General features: G+C 50.0%; 1 protein-coding gene across 1 annotated transcript in view; it reads right to left on the bottom strand.

Annotated features, from left to right (window-relative positions):
* MIF (macrophage migration inhibitory factor) overlaps positions 1 to 20,736 on the bottom strand; it is a 37,253-nt gene that overhangs the window by 8,346 nt on the left and 8,171 nt on the right. Inside the window, exon 2 of the mRNA XM_086942760.1 lies at positions 2,809 to 2,981. Coding sequence (XP_086798886.1) covers positions 2,809 to 2,981 — 173 coding nt within the window. The remainder of the gene's footprint in view (positions 1 to 2,808; positions 2,982 to 20,736) is intronic.

The following is a 20,736-nucleotide window of genomic DNA, read 5'->3' as shown; positions in this document are numbered from 1 at the left end:
ATCAGCATATTCTCTGCTCTGCCACAATTTAGACCGAACACAATACTATTAAGACACTTCAATCCAGACCTGCAGCACATGGCTTATGCCAGTACAGAACCTGCAAAGCGTTGTCAATACACCTTAGTCCAAGAACATCAGCTGTTCGAGTAAGACACGCATGTAACTTTGCCTACACATATCAATGCTAACATGTTGCACACCAAGCAGTCTGAACATCTATGGCAATACACCTCACCCCCTATGATCAGGACCTTTCCTCTTCCAGCAGCAAGATCAACACAGAGACAAGGCACCTACGTGCAGCACACAGGGTTTTCTGGAATCCTGACCTCCTCCGCCTCTCTCCTCCCATCGCTTTTACTTCTCGGTCATTGCCCTCATTCTTTCCCTTACTGACCCACTTTCCTGTCCTACTTCCTTACTCCTCACCTCATTCCCGTTCCATTGAGTCCTCTATCCACCCCGTGTCCACCATTTCCATCCTTCCCCACTCTGCATCTCTCCAGCCACTGCATCAATTTTCTTTCTCCTTTCTCTGTCCTCATCAAACTTTGTTTCCTGGGTTTGCAGCTAACACAATACAGGGTTAGAGTTGAAACTACGAGTTCTCAACACAGTCAAGGGCCAACAACATTAGTCTGCAAAGGTTAGCCATGAATGTCTTGGTTTCTTCGACTCTCCAGTGGCATCTGTGGTGGAGTCGTCAAGACTTTCTCAGAGGACGTGGTGTAGAGGTTACTTTCAAATACAATAATCAGCTAGGTTATCACACTGAAAGGCCAATGTCCAGTCAGAAGTATTTATTTGAAAATGATTAAGGGCCTGATTTTGATATTGGCCGACGTGTTACTCGATCACAACGGGAACAGATATACCGTCACTCGAAATCTAAATCCCATAATATTCTATAGGATTTAGATTTCAGTAGATGGGAAATCCTTTCCTTTTGTGACGGAGTAACCCATCCGCCAACTTCGAAAGCCGGCCCCAAGCCTTGATTGCATAGTTAAAAACTTGAAAGAAAAAAGTAAAACGACAGTGGCGGCTCCTCCACTAAGGCAAAGGAGAATTCCCCCACTGCTTTTTCACAGTGAAAGAAAAAAGAAAAAAAAAAAATTCAAATGATGACTACATTATTATCATTTTATTTGTTCCTGCTGTGGCATCTTGGTGGGGCAGATCTGCTCTGCTCTCAGAGCAAGGGGAGGAGGTGTGCTCACTATGTAAGTGCGCATGAATGTTTGGCCGGCCCTTTTGGGGTGGCTGAACATTCATGAGCACTTTGCATGTGCCTCGGCCAGGCTGCTTCACAGTGTGGGTGGCGAACATGCCCAGGCCCCCATTCCCTGGCTGAGCGCCGAACCACGGCACTCACACAAATTACAACGCTGCCTTCAGCATTGTGTTTGGCTATGTGGAACCTGGGAGCACATGTGCTTCCGGCATTTAGAAAAGAAGCCATGAAAAGTAAATGTAAATGTAAATGTGGCGTATTTGTATAGCGCGAACAGTGACCCGGAGGCATCCCGGCGCTTGTAATCCTACCACAAGGGAACCCCTCCTGGCTTTTCCTTGTGGGGTGTCCACTCCTGGGCATCCCATGGTGAAACCAGGCATCCCTTGTGCATCGGGGGCCTTTGTGGAGACTAAGCAAGCCATTGCCCAGAGTTGCAGCGTGGGACCCAAGCTTAGACTCGGCACTGAGGCGAGAATATCCGGTCAGTGGAATTTAAGCCCGAAACCCGCTGACGCAGGAATCGAACCCTGGTCCCTGGCCAGCGTTCTGCATCAAGGTCTGCCGCTCTAAGCATTGAGCCACACTCCTCCACGGATACAGGAGAGGCAGCAGCCAAGTGTTTTTTTTTCCAACCTCCTCCCTGCCTTCTGCTGCCTCCCAAGAGCAGCTGCCAGTGGCAACCGCAGGTGCAGTACCACCATTAGGGCTCAGGGGCTATTCCCCTCTGAAATTCCAACACATTTACAGAAAAAAAGTAGTAGATCAATTTATTTAGAGATACGATCGTGTCTCTAAATGAATTGATGTATTTAAATCTAGGCTGTTTGTTTCGGGCTGCCTGTCCCTCTTCGCTCTGAAGCAGGAGACTGAAGCCAGGCAGTAAATCAACTTTCTGAACTGTGAAACACGACAAAGGGCTTTCTGTCCAAATGTCCCAAAGCAAGCCAACATTTTCCTGCAAATAAGATGGGAATGTTCTCCACTAGCATGGAGTCACTATGCTCTTAAGATTGAGTTTTCCCTGAGGAAGACTGTCAAACAATCACGAGAGGGCAGAAACATTGACAGTATACTAGCAGATTGCTTGATTGATTATGGATACTCCAACATCTTAGGTTTAGTGAATTTCACTAGATATGGTCCTGCAACGATGCTAGAATTGCTTTTTGTCTACTTTCAAAATTTGCAGCATGCACTTGAACACCAAGCACATCATTGCCCACCTCTAAGTACAAGTTATTAGCAACTGTTGAGATTTATTTAATCTGCTCCACATATTAAGACCATTAGGAATAAACTAATTCTCTCACTTTACCACAAGCCTCTATGGAGGTTTAGATTTCTTACTTGGCCAAAGTGTGACAGATTACCCTAACATTTGGATGGGGTACATTTACCCTTCTACAGACCTATGAAAGTATTTGTTTATGCCCTTGAAATTCTACCAACCATGTAGTAACCTGGTGCTGGCTCTTACCACTTTACAGGTACACAGTGGTTTTTCGGGTCATTGCGAGTATTGTGGCCAGGCCTTACCAATCCACAGGCACACTGAGGGGATCAAATACCTGTCAGAGGGTATATGCAGCTCCTTGTGGAGGATGTCACACAGCATCTTGGAATAAGTCTTATTCTGGGATGCACCAATTTTCCCGATGCTGGATAGGCTGCAGACTGCACATGGGTCTGTGGTTCCCCCGAAAGACATCATCTGATCGGGCACAATATGGATTGCGATGTACTGAAAAGGGAAGGAAATAGATACAGAAAAGTTATGTATATACACATATATAAATTCTCTGAGTATTATAGAGTCGTGCAATTACGTACTGTCAACAATTTACCTAGTAAGTGGTTCTTGTAAAAATCTGGCACTGTTCATCCTTCCTTTCCCTCTCTGCAAAGGACCAATGCGGACAACTCTCGTTTAAAAAGGCTGTGAAGATGGTGCAGAATCTCATGCAGGTAGTAGGGCTTTCTTTCGAAGAAAAAGGTAACATACCTGTAACCAGCGATTTACGGCTTGTTCAGCATGTGGTAGATTCACACAATGTGCACTCTTCTGCAAACTAGTGTTGGATTTGGATTAGAAGTTGACCTGTCTTCAGCATGTGTCAAATCCTAGCTTTGCCTTGACCATCTCAATTAGACCAATCCTTAAAGCGATCATAAGATGTCAATATAGAGAACAAGGGGCTGGAAATGAAAGATTCCAATACTGCGGGGAAGCATATTATGCGCTTGGGCAACTCACGACCCTGAAGCAGACTGAAGATTATGAAGCTTCGTCAATGCACGGCGACCAGATATCAATTTAATGACACGCATTACTGAATTCTTGGTTTCACCCACTGCTCTGAAATTATTGTAAGACTACATGAGGAATTCTGTAAAAGGCTCTAAATGAACTTAAAAGACCCAGACCGAGAGGTAGAAGCAGACCAGCAACCAGACCGATGGCATAGAATCCCACTGCAATAGCAGGAGGCAATATCTGAAAGAACAGGAATTTGTTAGGGACCACGTCACTCTTAAAAGTTACCCTAGAAATACTTTGTGCTTTTCATCAGTCTTGGTGCATGTGTCTGTGTGCCATCGCCCTCCAAGCATTCCCTAGGGAGGATTCCCCCTGGTGATGCTTCATTCAAGTATGAACCCTGCTCCGAGGGAAGGATACATCGAGAAACCAACAAGGGTTATTAGTATTTACCGAGATGGAGGTGCCATGCAGGTGGACATCCTGGAGACCTTACATGTATTGCAATACACACTGTGCAACATGTCTAAGGGCTTCGCTAGCAATACCATTCCATCTGGGAGAGGTGTACTATGCTCTGGCTGTCCCTTACTATTCAGTATTCAGTGCCTTGTTGTAAATAGTCTGATCTCAGACTTCAAATCGGACTCATCAGCTCTCTAGCCTTGTGTGGCACAGAACAGAGGCTACTATCTTATGCCCTTTTCTGAGAGTGTATTTCTGGAATTAAACAAACATTGGCAAAGCCAGGAGGTGATGGATGCAAGTGCTTTAAAGTTACTATATACCAATTACCTGATAGGCCTACATAGAGCTGGGTTGATCGCTTTTTTGTATGGGTCATTGAGGGATACATTAATTTATGTAACCATGTTTACATGGACTAATCGCTTTGGTGATAGGTCTGGCAACTGCCATGCACTACAATCCAATTAATGCTACAATGTATGCAAGAACCATCACCATGTAAATTCTGATTGTATGCACAGAAAGCTAAAGTACAGTCATATATAGGTTTATTGCCTGTATGATAGTAAATCCTACTTTTTAAGTGAATTTAAAAATAAAAGTGACTACAGATATACTGTAGTTCGTCTGACTCATGGGTGCTTCGCGGGTACTAGCATTTTAGAGGCAGAGTCTTCCCTCATACAGTCTGCTCAAATAGTGCTCTTGCTCTGTACGGGACTGCTTGCAGGTTCAAAGGTTTGGTGTATGTGCTTCGCTGAGGAGCTAGTGGTGCGAAGAAACCATCTGTGGGATTACTACAAAGTGTCTTGTATGGCCACCTGGTTTCCATCCACCCAACCACCAATCCCCACTAGAGCTCTACCGGTTTCTAAGAAGTTGAGGCCTGGATAGAACAGTACCGATGTCTATATCCTGTTGCTTTCACTGTACATCATCTTCAATTATTTCTAAAGTAAATGTGATCTAGGAGGCTGCACTTTCTTTGGCAGGGATAGTTAGTGCTCAAGTCCTTTCTGCACAGGGCACTTTAAGCCAGTTATCTTGCGAATGCCTTTGCTGCTCCTGTTATGGGACAAGTTCACACCTTCTTCTTGGATTGTTGAATTAGTAAGTTTTCTGTGCTCTATGTTGCTTTAAGAGTAGAGAGTAAAGTAGCATGATGGTCGGGACGGACAACCTGGATTCCAGGATTGGCTTTTCGCATGTGCTCGAGACCTTCGCTCAAAAGGAGAAGACAACCACGTCTTTAATATAAATGCTGAGACAACAATTGCCATGGTAGGTTTGTATTCAGTGATATTTCACTTCTCACTGCATAGTGTCCCTTTCATGTTTTCAAAAAATGCATAATTTGTCACAATTTAGGATTGAAAATCGGGACCAGACTTGGTTTCTAGATAGTCTCACCTCCATTTAGATGGCTATTGCACCTCTAGAATGTTCTCTCCTTTCTCATTTACAGATCTGGAATTTTCGAAGCCTAGTTGCCCCTTGACAGAATGCTCTGGTGTTGCTTCCTCACCCTACCAACCCCAAATAATCGGTCATGAAAACTTGTGACTGAGCCATGGCTGTGGTGTGGGCTTCAAGTGATGGGCTAGACTGCACCCTGGCAAGACAGCACACAAATGCAGGTCAACACCTCTATACATTTTGTTGTTCAATATGGACTTGTTGCACCTGGTGGGCTTTCCCAGTTTACCAGCCTTTCACCTACCTTTTGGGGAGTGGGGGAGGGGGGAAATGTGCTCATGAACGACTGCATACTTTTGACGTCAGTTGTTTAGTTTTGCCTCATTCAATCAATCAGGGAATTTAAAAGCGCGCTTCTCAACCGTGAGGGTCTCAAGGCGCTAGGGGTGGGTGGGGAGGAATGTACGCAGCTTTAATTTAGTCGAAGAGGCAGGTTTTGAGCGTCTTCCTGAAGATGTTCATTGAGGGGGCACGTCAGTTGTCACCTGGGAGCTCGTTCCAGGTCTTGGCCACTATGTAGGAGATGGCCCTCCACCTTTTCTGGTTCTGCAGGTGCGCAGGGTTTCGGCGGTGTCTTGTGTATGTGAAAGAAGATTCTCTCGTTGAGGTATCGGGGGTCCGGTGTTGTGGAGGCATTTGAAGGCTTGGGTGAGTATTTTGAAGGTTACTCTCTTCTAGACTGGGAGCCTTTGGAGGTCTCGGAGGTGTTGGGTGATGTGTTCTTGTCGAGGCATGCGGAGGACGAGTCTGGTGGCGGTGTTCTGAATGGTCTGGAGCTTGGGGAGCAGAGACTTGTTGATTCCGGTGTAGAGGGCATTTCCGTAGTCCAATCTGCTGGTTATAAGTGCGTGAATGATGGTTTTTCTTGATTCGGGTTGGGGGAGAAGAGATCCATTTGAAGGTCTTGCTAAGGATGCAGAGGGTGTTGAAACAGGTGGCGGTGACGACTTGGACCGGTCTGGTCATAGCAAGGGAGGAGTAAAGTACGAGGCAGAGGTTCCAGGCGTGGTCGGTGGGGTGTCAAGCGCGGTGGGCCATCAGGTGCTGTCCCATGCGGTGGGAGGAGGCTCCGAGGACGAGGACCTCCGTCTTCTCAGAGTGGAGTTTCATCTCATCCAGGATGCAACTTCCTTCATTACTTCCCAAAAGCAGAGTCTGGTTGCGACGGGGTGCTGGGTGAGGGAGAGGAAGAGCTGGGTGTTGTTGGTGTAGGAGACTATGCTGAGTTTGTGCTGTCCGACTATGGCGGTGAGGGGAGCCATGTAGATGTTAAAGAGCGTAGGATGTAGTGATGATCCGTGAGGCACTCCGCAGTGGATCTCTGTGGGTTCGGAGAGAAAGGGAGGCAGTCTGATTCTTTGCGTCTTGCCGCTGAGGAAGGAGCAGAGCCATTCGAGGGGGGTACCCCGTCTGCCGGCGAGTACGTGGTGGGAGACGGTGTTGAAGGCTGTGGATGGGTTGAGTAGGATCAGGACCGCGGTGTGGCCTTGGTCAAGGAGGGACATGGATGCCATATGTAGAGCAAGTAGGGCAGTTTTGGAGCGGTGAAATCTAGATTGGGGGGGGGGGGGGGGAGAGTCAAGGATAGAGTTCTCTTCAATGAATTTTGTAAGTTGGTCATTGACGGTCTTCTCTGGGACTTTGGTCGTGAAGGGGAGTGAGGGAAATGGGTCATAGTTCTTGAGGTCCAAAGGGTCTGCCTAGGGCTTCCTGAGCAGGGGCTTGACTTCTGTGCGTTTCCAGTTGTCGGGGGAAGGTGCCGGTTTCGAAGGTGGTGTTGATGATGCGTTGTATGTCCGGTGGGATGGAGGCGGCGACAAAACATGTGGAGGGCCTGGGTCCATGGGTGCTTCCAGGTTGGTGCATTTCATGGTCGATTCGGTGTTGGTGATGGCTGGGGTACAGGCAGAGATGGAGAGTTGGTTGGCGTTGTTGGAAGGGGGGGGGGGGGGGGGGGGGGGGGTTCGGATTCCAGAGTTTGTTCAAGTTGTCGTAGAGGGCCTTGATTTTCAGATGGAAGTAGGAGCAGAGCTTGTTGCAGAGGTCCGGCAAAGGGGTGATGTCCGTGTCCTCTCAGGGGGGGTTTGGTGAATTCTTGTATGATTCTGAAGAGTTCCTTAGAGTCGCAGGCATTGGCGGAGCTCTTGTTCTGGATGAAGGTTTGTTTGATCGGATGAGATGATGTTGTTCCATCATGGCGTTCTTGTATGTGGTGCGGTCTTCCAGCGTTTTGCTGTTGCACCAATTCTTCGAGATGTCAGGTGCACCTGGATTCTCGAAGATCAGAGGTGAACCAGGTGGGCTTCCTGGGGCATTGTCTGTCGGGGTTCCGGAGGGTGGCAAGTTAGTCTGTGCAGTTGGAGATCCATCTGGAAGTTCTTTGGCTGCAAAGTTGGCATCGAAGTGGAGGGGGCAATCGCTGTTGAGGTGCTCCTCGGTGACCTTGCCCCAGTTCCTTCACGGAGGGTGGGGTGCAGGTTTGGGGGCCGTGGGTTTGTCAATGTGGAAGTGTACACAGTGGTGTACCTTCCAGAGGGGTTGCGAGGTGTGGCTGAAGTGGATGTTGTTCCCTCCTGCAAAGATGGGGTCAAGGGTGTGTCCTGCCTTGTGGGTGGGGTGGTGACGAGCTGTTTCAGTCCAAGGTTGTGCAGGAGGGTGGAGGAGTTGGGGTCGTCTAGATCTGGAAATGGAGATGGTCGGTGGTGGACAGGGAGTTGTTCGTGGCGGAGGTGGTGAGTCAGAGGGAGTTCTTGAAAGCGATAGCAAGTCCTCCTCCTGGGCGGTTGGGGCAGTCTTTCTTTTGGATCTTGTATGAGTCAGGGATGGTAGTGGCGATGTCGGGGGCATAGGAGGCCTTGGTCCAGGCTTCTGTGAGGAAATCAATGTCTGACGAGTGTCTTGAGGAGGTCCCAGGTCTTTATGGCGTGTCTGTGCAGGAAGCACATGCTGAGGAGTATGCACTTCAGGGCTTCTTTGGTATTGGTGTCCAGCGTGAGTGTGGTGTCCGTGGGGGTGCAGAGGGTGGCAAAGCACTGGCGGCAGTAGAACTGGCCGTGGTTGGTGTTCAGAGTGAACAGCTGGCAGCTGTTCCTTCGGGGTGGAGTGCAACGAGGGCCGCTGAGTCGTAGCGGTGGCTGGTCTGAGATACAGGGTTCCTGGCGCTGGTCGGGCTTGCCTTTGGCACGCCCGCCATTAAATAGGCAAGGGGGAGGGAGGTGCAGCTGGGAGGCGGGGATTGGCAGGGGTTACAGGGGCAGGAAAGGGAATCTGGCTGAGAAGCACCACACATAGAAAGGCACAATAAGGCAAGGCAACAATTACAACCAAGGAAAACAGGGCACAATAAACATAAGGAAACAAATATCAACTACAGTACAGAGCACAAATATAGGGGGGAAAAAAACAGGCAAAACCCAATCCAGGCAGTGCCTCGAACACCTACTTGTACCAAGCACAGGTCAGCGGTAGAGCAGCGGAGCTGCAAAGGGAGAGATCAGGTCTCTGGCCAAGGGGTTGGAGGTCTTTCTGATGCAATTTGTTTTTCTAATGCATCCAGGACCTTCCACATCAACAGAAACTTGGAAGCTTGGGGGGCGGAGCTAGCTGGCGTCCATGCTGGACGTGTGAGCTCTGAGCTCCCGGCCAAGGTCCCGGCATTATCCTGTCTAACATATCCTACTGGTGCCTAAACTACTGCTGCGGAGGTGGGGTGCTCCCCCGCTGTTGCTGGCACGCCTGGACGGACCGGACCTGAGCTGCGCGGCTGCCAAGTGAAGTGTCCCGGAGGAGGTCGCTCGAGGTAGCGGACCAGGCCAGCAGCCGCGGGCTTGCCTGGCGGTGCAGCCCGCCGACGTCACTCGACGTGCGGCTCAGGGGGCCCCGTGCGACCCGGAGACTCGGGACAGACGCCGGAGGGTGGAGAGCCTGAACCCCGCCGCAAGCCGATACCAGGGCTGCACACCGCATCGGCGGAGGAGATTTGCGGCACGGCGGCTCGGGATCCGGGTGAGTGACGCTAACGGGGCTGAAGCAAATTGCCCAGGAGCGCACCCGCTGGTGCCCCGCATCGCCGCCCCCCCCCCCCCCCCCCGAGCGAACACCGGCCCCCCCCAGTCCTGACTGGGCTGCAGGTGAAGTTGGGCAAACGCTGAGACCTGCTGGGTGCTTGCCACACTTCAAGGGACCCGGTGGCCATAGAGGTATGGAGACCAGACCTTGAGCAGCGGACCATCGGCGATCGGACCCCGGGGGGGCCTGGCAGACACGCGGCGCTGGGGGAGGGCCTGCTCTTACCAGGCCAGGATTCCTGCTGTGCTCCACGCGTCAACGGCCCTATTGTGCGTGTACCCGGTATTGGACTCGGTACTGCGGCGCTTTCTAAAGGTGTTCTGCTGGTACTTCCCCATACACTAGCTTGCCGCCATTTTGCAGTCGGGATTGGAACTGCGGCGGCCATTTGCCCCATACTCGGAAACGCCAGAGATTGCGCTGCTGAGACACGTACAGTGTGGAGACCAAGGAGGCCGCGGATAGTTGGGAGAAAACTGAACTACTGCATTTGAGGCGCGTGGGTCACTGCTTGGTCGCAGAGAGGTAGAGTGAAGTCGTGGATTCCCCGCCTGGCACACCATATGGGTTCTCTACACGCCAAGCTGCGCACTGGGGGGGACACATCACCTAAGACCAGCGGTCTGTCAGTGTGCTGGGGCCCTGGGAGGTGCCAATATCCGCTTCAACCTATGAGGTGCGGGTCGCTGTACGGACCTCTCCTGCTATCCGGACAAGGTGTGACAACTTTGTACCAACGCCTGGAACTTACGGTACACGTGGAGACCGACAGGCCCCAGGTACGACGCGGCGAATTGCGGCCGCCTGCGGTGAGGTTCACCTAAATGTCCACCAGGCTAGCCATGGGCAAGAACGACAAGTCACAACCAAAACTTACCTTTGAACAGCGCAGGACCAAGGGACCCGACATGCCGGCCCCGGCGACTTCCCCGAAGGGGGCAGCTGCTGAGAGCTCCATCAGCTCAGATATTCGCGAACTGCTGGTCGCAATGGAGAAGGGAATACAAGACAGTATCGCAGCAGTCGGGTCAAAAATCGACGCCCTGTCCTATCGCATGGACCGCATGTCGGAACGTGTGGACAAACACGCTGAGCGCCTCGAAATGGCGGAGCGACGACTGACCGAGGCGGAGGAGGCCCAAACGGAGTGGGACAAGGATCGCAAGCAATTTGGCAGGCTTCTGCAGGTGATCCAGGACAAGTCCGAGGACTTGGAGGCAAGATCGCGAAGATCCAACATTCGCATTACTGGTGTTGCAGAGACTACACAGACCGGCAAGATGGAGCTCTTCGTGGAGGAACTACTGAAAGCCCTGCTCTGGGACGAGGCCTTCTCCCCGATGTTTATAGTGGAGAGAGCCCATCGCACGCTGGGACCCAGACCTAAACCGGGGGCGAATCCGAGGCCCATCATAGCGAAGCTCCTGAACTACAGGGACAGAGACACTGCGCTTCGCCTGGATAGGGACAAGGGTAAGCTGCAGTACGAGGGGATGGACATCTCACTATACCCGGACTTTACAGCAAAGGTCCAGGAGGAGAGGAAACAATTTGCACCTTACAAGAAGCAGTTGCGCGACCTGGAGCTGGACTATGCGATGCTATACCCTGCCAACCTTCGTATCAACAGACAAGGGCATTCGCACTTCTTTACGGACCCCAGGGAACTGCAGAAATCGCTGAAGGAGTGGTCCAAAGAACGTAGAACCGGCCCGAGGAGAGACCAGGGGGACCCTGATGCCTCCTCGCTGTTGGAGGAGCAAGACTGAGTAAAGTTCTGGACACTGCTTCCTGGATTTCCAGATGGGTGAGATCTTACTGGTTTAACTTAGGGAGTGCAGGGAGCCGGGTGTGTTCCTTCCCTAAAACAGCGGCAAACAGACACAGTACTTGTTAGCCGAGCTGAGGCATTGTGATGCTGCTGAGACTTGAAGGGGGGTGGCACCGTTGAGGATGGGGGGCGCCACACTTTGTTATTTGTGCATTGTTTTTGTATTAAGGCACGGAAAGTGAGAAAGGGGCTGGGTGCTGGGGGGCAGTAGTGGAGCGGATTTGATTTGTTCGATACCTGTTTTGCCAGCAACGTCTGCCCCTGCGCTTCTGGCTCACAGACTCTGGAGAGAGTTGCTTTGGGAATTGCTTCCGTGGGTTGACGGGGGTGTTTGGGGAGCGGCAGGGAGTTCTAATGCCAATGGGTGGGAGTGAGTCCTGTCAGGCCAGGTTGGGGGAGGTCTGCTGTGGGAGGGGGGGGATAACATTGGGAATTGTGATGGTTACTTTAACTGTGGACCCACTGTTTTTGGGCGAGGGGGGGTTCTGTGTTGGGGGTTGTAATTGCTGTAGTGACAGCAGGGTTCTGAACCAAATGCCGAGCAAAGTGTTGCCTGATTTTCAATCTAGAGTGAGTACACGGAGGGGTAAAACAGCTTACAGTGCTCTATGGTGGTTACCGATGGGATGACTAATTCCGATGGTGGGAATGCCCCGCGCACCATGCAGGAACTGAAAATATTGACATGGAATGTGAGAGGGCTCAATGATCATCGGAAGTTGCGGAAGGTACTTAGTTACTTACATAGACACCACGTCGACCTGGCTCTCCTCCAGGAGACTCACCTTCCGCTTAATAGCAAGATGCTGCAGGCCAGGGGTCTGGGGGGACACATAGTGGCAGCAGGGTTTACGACACATTCCAGGGGCGTACTCACCTGGGCCAACCCTACCTCTCAACTAAAGCTGGTACCGCTGGTGTCAGACAAGGAGGGTCGTTTAGTCATCTCCAGATGCGTGGGAAGGGGTCTCGATTTGCTTGTGATTAATGTGTATGGACCAAACTATGATTGCCCGGACTTCTACACAAAGCTGTCTACAAAGTGCAGAACGTACGCCTCCGCGAGAATGCTATGGGGGGTGATTTCAACTTTATATTTGACCCTGATCTGGATAGATCGATGGGTCCTGTTCGAAGACCAGTGGCCTCGGCCCTCCACATGAAGGCTGAACTGATTAAATTGGACCTGGTGGATGTTTGGAGATACAAGCACCCCACGAAAGGTGGTTTCACACATTACTCTGCTTTTCATAATACCCAGACCAGAATTGACTACTGGCTAGTGTCTCAAGCCTTAATAGGTAGTATTAGGAGATGCAAAGTGCTCCCTCGCACCCTGTCGGACCACTCCCCCGTACTACTACACCTGGTGCTCCCGAAGAAAGTTATCCCCCCCTTTACTTGGAGATTTCCTCCCTACTCCCTACTGGATAAAGCTTTTCGTGGTGACCTGGCGGCCGACAGACACGTATTTTGAAACAAATTTGGGTACTGTCGACAGTTTTCAGACTGTGAGGGGTGCTTTTAAGGCCTACATCAGGGGTATGGCGATGTCTTAACACTCGAGTATGCTTACATCCAGAAGACGTGATTTGCTACAGCTTGAATCCCGACTGGCCGAGTTGGAGGGTCATCTCCCGATGGGCCTGACTAACGCCGACTCCCAAATTAGGCTCCTCCTGACGGAATACCACGAACTAGCTGACAGGGAAGTGCAGCATATGAGCAAATTCGCTACAGCGCGTACCTACGGTGAAGGTGAAAGGCCGGTCGCGTTGCTAGCCAGAATGGTACGCAGTACCAGGAAACCTCTAGTTGTGGACGAACTGCTTGCTCCAGGGGGTGGGGTAATCTCGGATGAGGAAGAGATCCTCCAAACGTTTCAGAGGTACTATGCGGAGCTGTACAGGTCCAGATCGCTGCATGTAGAGGAGGAGATAGATGACTACCTCGAGCATATAGCCATGCCATTTTTGCCCGACTCAGACAGAGTTCCTGAGGTCTCCCATACAGGAGGACGAGATTCTAGAAGTGCTGGCGAGCATGCGATCAGGTAGTGCCCCGGGAGCTGACGGTAGGCTTTTATAAGTCGTTTAAGGACAAGCTGGCCCCCCATCTGATTACCCTCTTTGATGATATCTGTGAAGAGGGGAGCATGCCCCTCTCGATGAGGGAGGCCATACTTGTCACCATCTTAAAGACTGGGAAACCGCTGGAGTGCTGCAGTTCCTACAGGCCGCTTTCGTTACTAAATGTGGACGCGAAAATCTTTGCCAAGGTGCTGGCCACACGGCTGGCGCTCCTGGTACCGGATCTAGTAGCTCCAGAGCAGGCAGGTTTCGTTCCTAACAGGAACCTGACATACAATATACGCACAGTACTTGGGACGATGCAGCACGTGCGCCAGGAAAACACTGCCCTGACAGTTTTTCTAGACATGGAAAAAGCCTTCGACTCTGGAGTGGCCTTTCATGATCAGAGTCCTCAGGAAGTTGGGCCTGGGAGAACCTTTCCTGCAGATGTTGGGGGCTCTGTATTACCAACCCACGGCGAGACTGAAGATAGGGGATAGAGTAACGGACTCATTTGATATTAGCAGAGGTACTAGACAGGGATGCCCCCTTTCGCCCCTTTTATATGAGCTGTTGGCGGAGCCCCTGGCTTGTGCACTAAGGGAATATCACAGCTTGGAAGGCATTAGTTTCCAGACGTACAAAATAGGCATTTCAACGTATGCCGATGATACTCTCCTATATGTCCGTAACCCGGAAGTGAACTTCTCATCCGTCCTGCGAGAGGTCGTGCGTTTTGGCGCTCTCTCTGGGTTGAAGGTGAACTGGGATAAGTCCATTGCCTTCCCACTAATGCCTGTGACTCAGCCCTTTGAAATGGAGTACCCCCTGAAATGGACTACTGACTCAGTCAGATACCTTGGCATACAACTACATACCAATCCTGACGTTTTAGTTAGAGAAAACTATGGCGTGGCATTCACTAGACTGGACGAGGATGTGGACGCATGGTGTAAACTACCACTGTCCCCGATAGGCAGGATAGCTCTCATGAAAATGATAGTACTGCCTAGGTTTCTCTTCCTCTTCACCAATATACCGGTGGTCCTATCAAAGGCCTTCTTCAAACAACTCACGCAGGTGCTTACCCGGCTGGCATGGTGTGGTAAACAACCTAGAGTTAAGTGGACGACGCTGATGCTTCCTTGTGACCGGGGGGGACTGGGGGCCCCCGATATGGAACGATACTATTGTATTGCGCAGGCTTCCCATTTGCACGCGTGGATCCACGGGGACCCGCGTATACCTCATGTGACTCTAGAACGCTTGTTCGCGGAGCCTCTTCCCCTACCGGCCACGGTCTGTCTCCCGGAGGATCGAGCCATCGGCCGACTAGATTCCCTCAAATCTACTAATCATGCATGGCACGCACTGGCCCGAGCACGAAATAGTGGTCTCATGTACTCACCGCAAATGCAGATCGACTGGGCGCTGTGGCTGGGTCCACTCAAGGAAAAGGGAGTTACAGAGGCATTGCAAGCACTGGGTCTCACGAAAATGGAAGATCTGTTTACTGCAGGGGTCGTGAAGACCTGGGAACAGCTCCCTCCTGCTCCAACGGGACCCACGCTCTTGCAGAGGTTCCAGTTTCATAGAGTCCGATGCGCGCTCAAGGACGTGCTGGGCCCGGACATGGAGGAACCCCCTGAGGTACCGGAGCTCACTTATGTCATTAAATCTACGTCATCTCGTAAACTGATCTCTAGTATGAACAAACTGGGTGTTGCACATCAGCAGATCCAGCACCCCAAGGCCAGAGAGGAGTGGCAAAGAGATCTGCAGATGCAGATTAATGACGACATGTGGAGATACTGCTGCTCTAACACGAGAAAGCTCTCCCTTAATGGTAGGCATAGACTGGTACACTTTAAGTTTCCTCAGCGAGTGTACTATACTCCGGAGAGGCTGCATCGATATGGCCTCAGACAGTCCGCAGAGTGTGAACGGTGTCATGCGCCAGTCGCTGACTTCATTCATGTGGCATGGTACTGCCCTGGTGTTCAGAGATTCTGGGCAGAGGTCTTCTCAGAACTTAACACGATTCTGGGCTCGGAATTGTCTAACGGACAAGCGCTGGCGCTACTGGGATACTCTAGGCCGCTTCCGACTGCTCTGCGCCGGCCCGTAGATATGGCACTGTTAGTAGCCAGAAGGGTGGTGGCCCAGTGCTGGATGAGAGGGCCACTGCCTACCAAGAAGAGATGGGCGAGCGACTTGCTATATTGCTGTACCCAGTCGGAACTCTACAGTGAACTACTCCCCCCCCCCCCCCAGGAGCAGACCCAAAAACTTCTGGGGCCTATTCCAAGCACACACACAACAGAATGAGGAAGTGAACCCTGATGACGACGACTCGTCGGTTGCCCTGGATTCCCCGGGGGGCAGGCAGAACTGTGGATGTAGGTTTCTTTGGGGGGGGGGGGGGGGGGGGGGAAAGAGGGGATGAATATTGGCACCAGTGTAGTTCCTTCCAAGTCACCCAGGTCACGCCCTTAGACTACCAGAGAGATAGTTGTGGGCAATGTAGTAGACACCTGTAGATAACACTGATTGGAGTATGTCACTGGGCACATTTTTGCTGGCACACGGGGGTGGGTTGGGGTAGTTTACTTGTTCCTAGACCTCTCACATGTAAATAAGGCTTTCGGGCGTGAGTGTCAACTTCTTCTTTGCAACCCTCATGGTTATACACACTTTATTGCAGAGCCGAGACTACGCAATGTTGATTCTGGCAGCTTACTGCACTGTATGCCGCCGGGCCCCCGGGATGCCGGCTAAATGGCTGTGTTTAATATCACTAAGCTTGACGAACAGGATGCGTTGCTCTGAACCACTGCATATCGTTAAGCGCCATGTACTGCTTGCTATGTGTTATGTGAAATAAAGGTCTTTTAATAAAAAAAAATAAAAAGAAATTTGGAAGTTCATATGCTTGTATTTTGGGTGTTGCTTTCCTCCATCCTGCATTGATTTGGTGCTTGAAGAGTTCTCTGGCTCCTTGTTTTCATTTATTCATGGGTGATCTGAAAAGCCAGTTACACATTCCCTAGTGAAGCAATCATCACATTTTTCCTGTTTATTACCTTTTTGCATTTCATATATTAATGTATTTATGTGCACACTCTTAAATTATGTTATGTTAGTTACATTTCTAACACGCGCAGATACAACAAGAGTGTCCCGGCGCGAGCCTAGCTTGAGAGAGGGGAGCAGAATTAGATGAATAAGTGAGTTTTCCGTTTTTTCTTGAACACATTGATGTCCTGAGTGCAACGGAGAGCCAGAGGCAGCGCATTCCAGCAAAGGGCGGCCTTAGTGGTCAGAGAGCTACCGCCCATCCTTTGCAGCCGGAAATGCGGAACTTGAGCCAGATTGGGAAGAAGAGAGCAGGTGTCTTGCAGGGGTGTAGAAGGAGAACCATTTCTGGAGATAGCCAGGTACTGTGGCGTACAGAGCACAGTGGGCAATGACTAAGGTCTTGAACCGGACTCTCTCTCGGTCATAGAAAGCCAGTATGGAGTGCAAAGATGTTGTTTCACACTACATCCGACTGAAATGTTCAGGGGCAGCCTGGCAGCCGCGGTCTGCATTACTTGCAGTTTATTTAACAAGTAACTCAGGAAGCCCGCATAAAGTGCATTGGCGTAGTCCAACCGAGAGAGAAGAAGGGCATGGTTGACTGTCTCTTTGGCTGCCTGAGAAAGAAGAAGAAGGAACTACCTGAGAATTTTTAGAAGTCCAAAGCATGTCCCTGCCAACCTCTTGATCTGGGTTGCGAACAGGATGTTCTCCTCGAACCAGACCCCCAAGTTCTTGGAAGAATTCCCAGAGGAGACCGGAAGTACAGAGTTGGATGGTCAGTGTGTTTCCCTGAAGCTGGAGATGAATTATCTAAATAAGATGATATCTGATTTCTCCTCATTGCATTTCAATTCAGCCGCGGCCAACCATCTGAAGACTGCTGTCAAACACTCTTTGGCAGTAGAGAAGGAGCACTCGTCCCTTCCCCAAGTGACCAAGAGCTGGGTATCATCGGCATAAGCGATTACCTTCGCGCCCAAGTCCTCAGCCAATTGAGCCAGTGGGGTAACATAAATGTTGAAAAGCAGAGGGCTCAGGGATGAGCCCTGCGGGTGCCCTGTTTTAACTTTCTTTGGTGAGTAGGAGAACGGTGGGAGTCAAACCTGCTGTGTCCGATCCTTCAAAAAGGATTCAATCCAGGCCCAGGCACTTCCTGATCAACCGACTGGCTGAGATCGGGCTGGCAGCAGAGCATGGGGGACCGTATCAAATGCAGCCGAGAGGTCCAGCAGGTTCAGGGCGGCCCTCCTGCCGGCATCCAGGCAGTCTCTGATAGCTTCAGAGATTTCTACCAGCGCTGCCTCAGCACTAAGAGAGGCCCTGAAGCCCGACTGGGCGGGATGGAGGAGGCCTGAACTTTCAACAAATTCGGTCAGTTGTTTGGTAACAACTTTCTCACAAACTTTAGCCATGCAGAGCAGAAGGGAGATCGGCCGGTAATTGGCTGGACACAGGGGGTGTGATGGTTTCTTTAGGAGAGGCAGTATCAACGCCCACTTCCAAGCAACAGGAACACGCTCTTACATGAGGGACATAGAAATAAGTCTGTCGACTTAAATGTTAACTTTATCAGCCACTTCCGCCATAAGTCTGGCAGCGCATGGGTCTGGTGGAGAATCAGATTTCAGTCCCTTAAGGAGTTTGAGAGCCGATAGATCTATAGGGGTGAAGGCACTCAACAGGTGGAGGGGCAGGGCCTGTAAGGTTCTACCACATAATGCATTAAGTATTGTTAGAAACCATATATTGTTTGCCTCAGATATAATTTGATAGACCAGCAATGGTTTATATATTCAATTCAAACAGTCAAGAATGTTTCATAGAAGCAGAAATAAGTGATGGTGCACATAAAAAAAAAAAGTGTTGGGGACAGAGGAGTCTTTGCACTTCAGGAAGAAATTGGCCTTGTGCAGACAGGAGCTGTAAACACCTTTTCGACAGCCAGGTGCTGGGACTTCAGGCCGCCTGACATGCCTTACCGACTTGTTGGTACACTAGATGAGTTCATGCAGAACAATAGCTCAGTAGTTCCATCACGGTATGTGGGTGAAAAGCAACACCATCTAAGAAAATTGCACAGGCTCCTTCGGGTGCTAAGATAGCTTAGAGGGAATAAGGAAGATTTGAAAAATACTATTAATGAGCTCCTATTGTCACTACTATTCTTTTTAAAATCAAAACTATAGACATAATATGCAGTAGAATATGATTTAGATACAAGTATATTCTTAGTGTATATGCTGGAGTGTGTCTATTCATGGAGAAGAAAGGTTTTCCACCTACTAACAAATACGCCTGTGGATCTCACAGGACCAATCATTCCCCAAAACATACCATCCTCCTGTAGTGCTTCGATGGTTTGTGGGTTACATCCACAGGGTTCCTCTCTCAAATGTTGGTATGTTTACCGACTGTGCTATGAAAAGATCTAAAGATTGCAGAGTTCGGGCCATGTTCGGACTACGTTTTGTAGACCTTCCTCTATTCGTGCGGGGTTGTTCTGGACAAGGGGAGAGCTTGCTTTCTTGGTTCTCGTGGGGTGCACCCTGGACATGCATCACTCTGCTAAAGCCAGGAGTAACTCAGTGATATCCTCCAAGTGCATGTTGCTCTTACTTTGCATCGTAAGGTCTGGCTTGACAGCGCAGCGGCCCGAAAGACCTATGGCAGGCAATTATTTAAGATAAAGTGTGGGCTCCAGTACCACTCAAGAGTACTAATTCCCTGTCACTGTATGCTACTGGCTGATTGATATATCATTCCTATCCAGAGGGACTATTTTACATCTCAAAACTATACTGAACCATGACACATTAAAGTATGTATCCCATGCACGCACTGTATTCACAAAGCAATCCCTTTTGTGTTGTCCCCCCCCCCCCTTCAGTACAACAGGGTTTTCTAAAGAGTCAGGTCGTCGCGTATACATTTTCCTGGTCGGTCTTTCCCATGCTGGTTTTCCCTCTGTGCCTTTCCTACAGACTTCCCATTTACATTTATCCCTCCTTATTGCTCTCCTGTACGAGCTTTCACATTGTTTCCTCCATCTGCATCATCCATTGTGCTCACTGCTTTGTTTTTATACAATAACAGCATTGATGAAGCAGGTCAGTTTGCATTTGAGATAACACATGCAAATGAAGCATTCATAAACAATGTGTGTGTGTTTGCACCTGAAAGCCAGGCCTGTTAGCTTGGCTAATGCTAGGATGTGACAACCACCTACGGTTGGATTCATTACTCAGACTTTTAATCTTTTGGATGATAACTGTTAACACATTGAAGTTATGCAAAATGGATGGTTTCCATGTCTTTCCCTAGTAATGAGCATGCTCTTAGTGGGCAGGTCTTCACCTCACGGTCCTTCAGCTGTAGTTCCAGCATCTGCATTGGTATGAATATTCTGGTTTTTGGTTGATTTGTAATCTACTGCCACTGCTATAATCTGCCTGTGATGCTTTTCTTATTTCAGACTACAGGCATAAGCGACAGCCTGCCGTGACCATAAATGGATTGGTTCTGGCAGTGTAATTTTAATTTGGGGTACCTGGTCAAGAAATATTTTGGGGGCCCCGGTTTAGAGCAACTTTGAATTGTTTTACCCATTTTCTCCTAATTGAAGCCCCATGATTCCAAACAATATTGAATTATATGTTAAAGGTTGAGACACAGAAACAAGCACAAGTCCCAAGAGCAAAAGTTCATTTTAGCAAGGGGCCCCAATCAATTGCCCTCTTTGTAATGCTGTATGCCAGTCACCACAGACGTGATAAGGCATGGGGAAAGTCTTTGTATTTCCATGTAGACTGCCCCACCTCTAGTTGCTATAGCTACAGGGAGTCCAAGGGTCAGCTTTTGCAGGCTTGGCATGCCTCCAGCCATGCCAGGAGCTGCCTGTTCCAATTCTTCTTCAGTGGCGCCTGGCCCAGCTAAAGGCGCACCCCAAGTACAGCAGAGTGAGCCAACTGCTCCAGGCCCTGGAGGTCTTCCTACAGATGCTCAGATGAAAACCCACAGCAGTTCTTTGGTTGATCGCCTGTTTTCAAGAATGAAAACAAATGATAAAAGAAGAGTGCAAGCGCACCCCCGGCCATGACAACATGGTGCAAGTTGGAAACCTAGACTGTTTGGAAATGCCGCAGCCATGTCAGTTAGGCATTTAACTTTCTTCTTTGTACCACATGCACTTTCCTACACACACACACACAATGGTCACATACCATTCTCCATTGCACCACAAGCA

This window comes from Lissotriton vulgaris, chromosome 11 (assembly GCF_964263255.1).
Source record: "Lissotriton vulgaris chromosome 11, aLisVul1.2, whole genome shotgun sequence".
Lineage (NCBI taxonomy): Eukaryota > Metazoa > Chordata > Amphibia > Caudata > Salamandridae > Lissotriton > Lissotriton vulgaris.
This window is presented reverse-complemented; position numbering and strand designations above follow the sequence as displayed.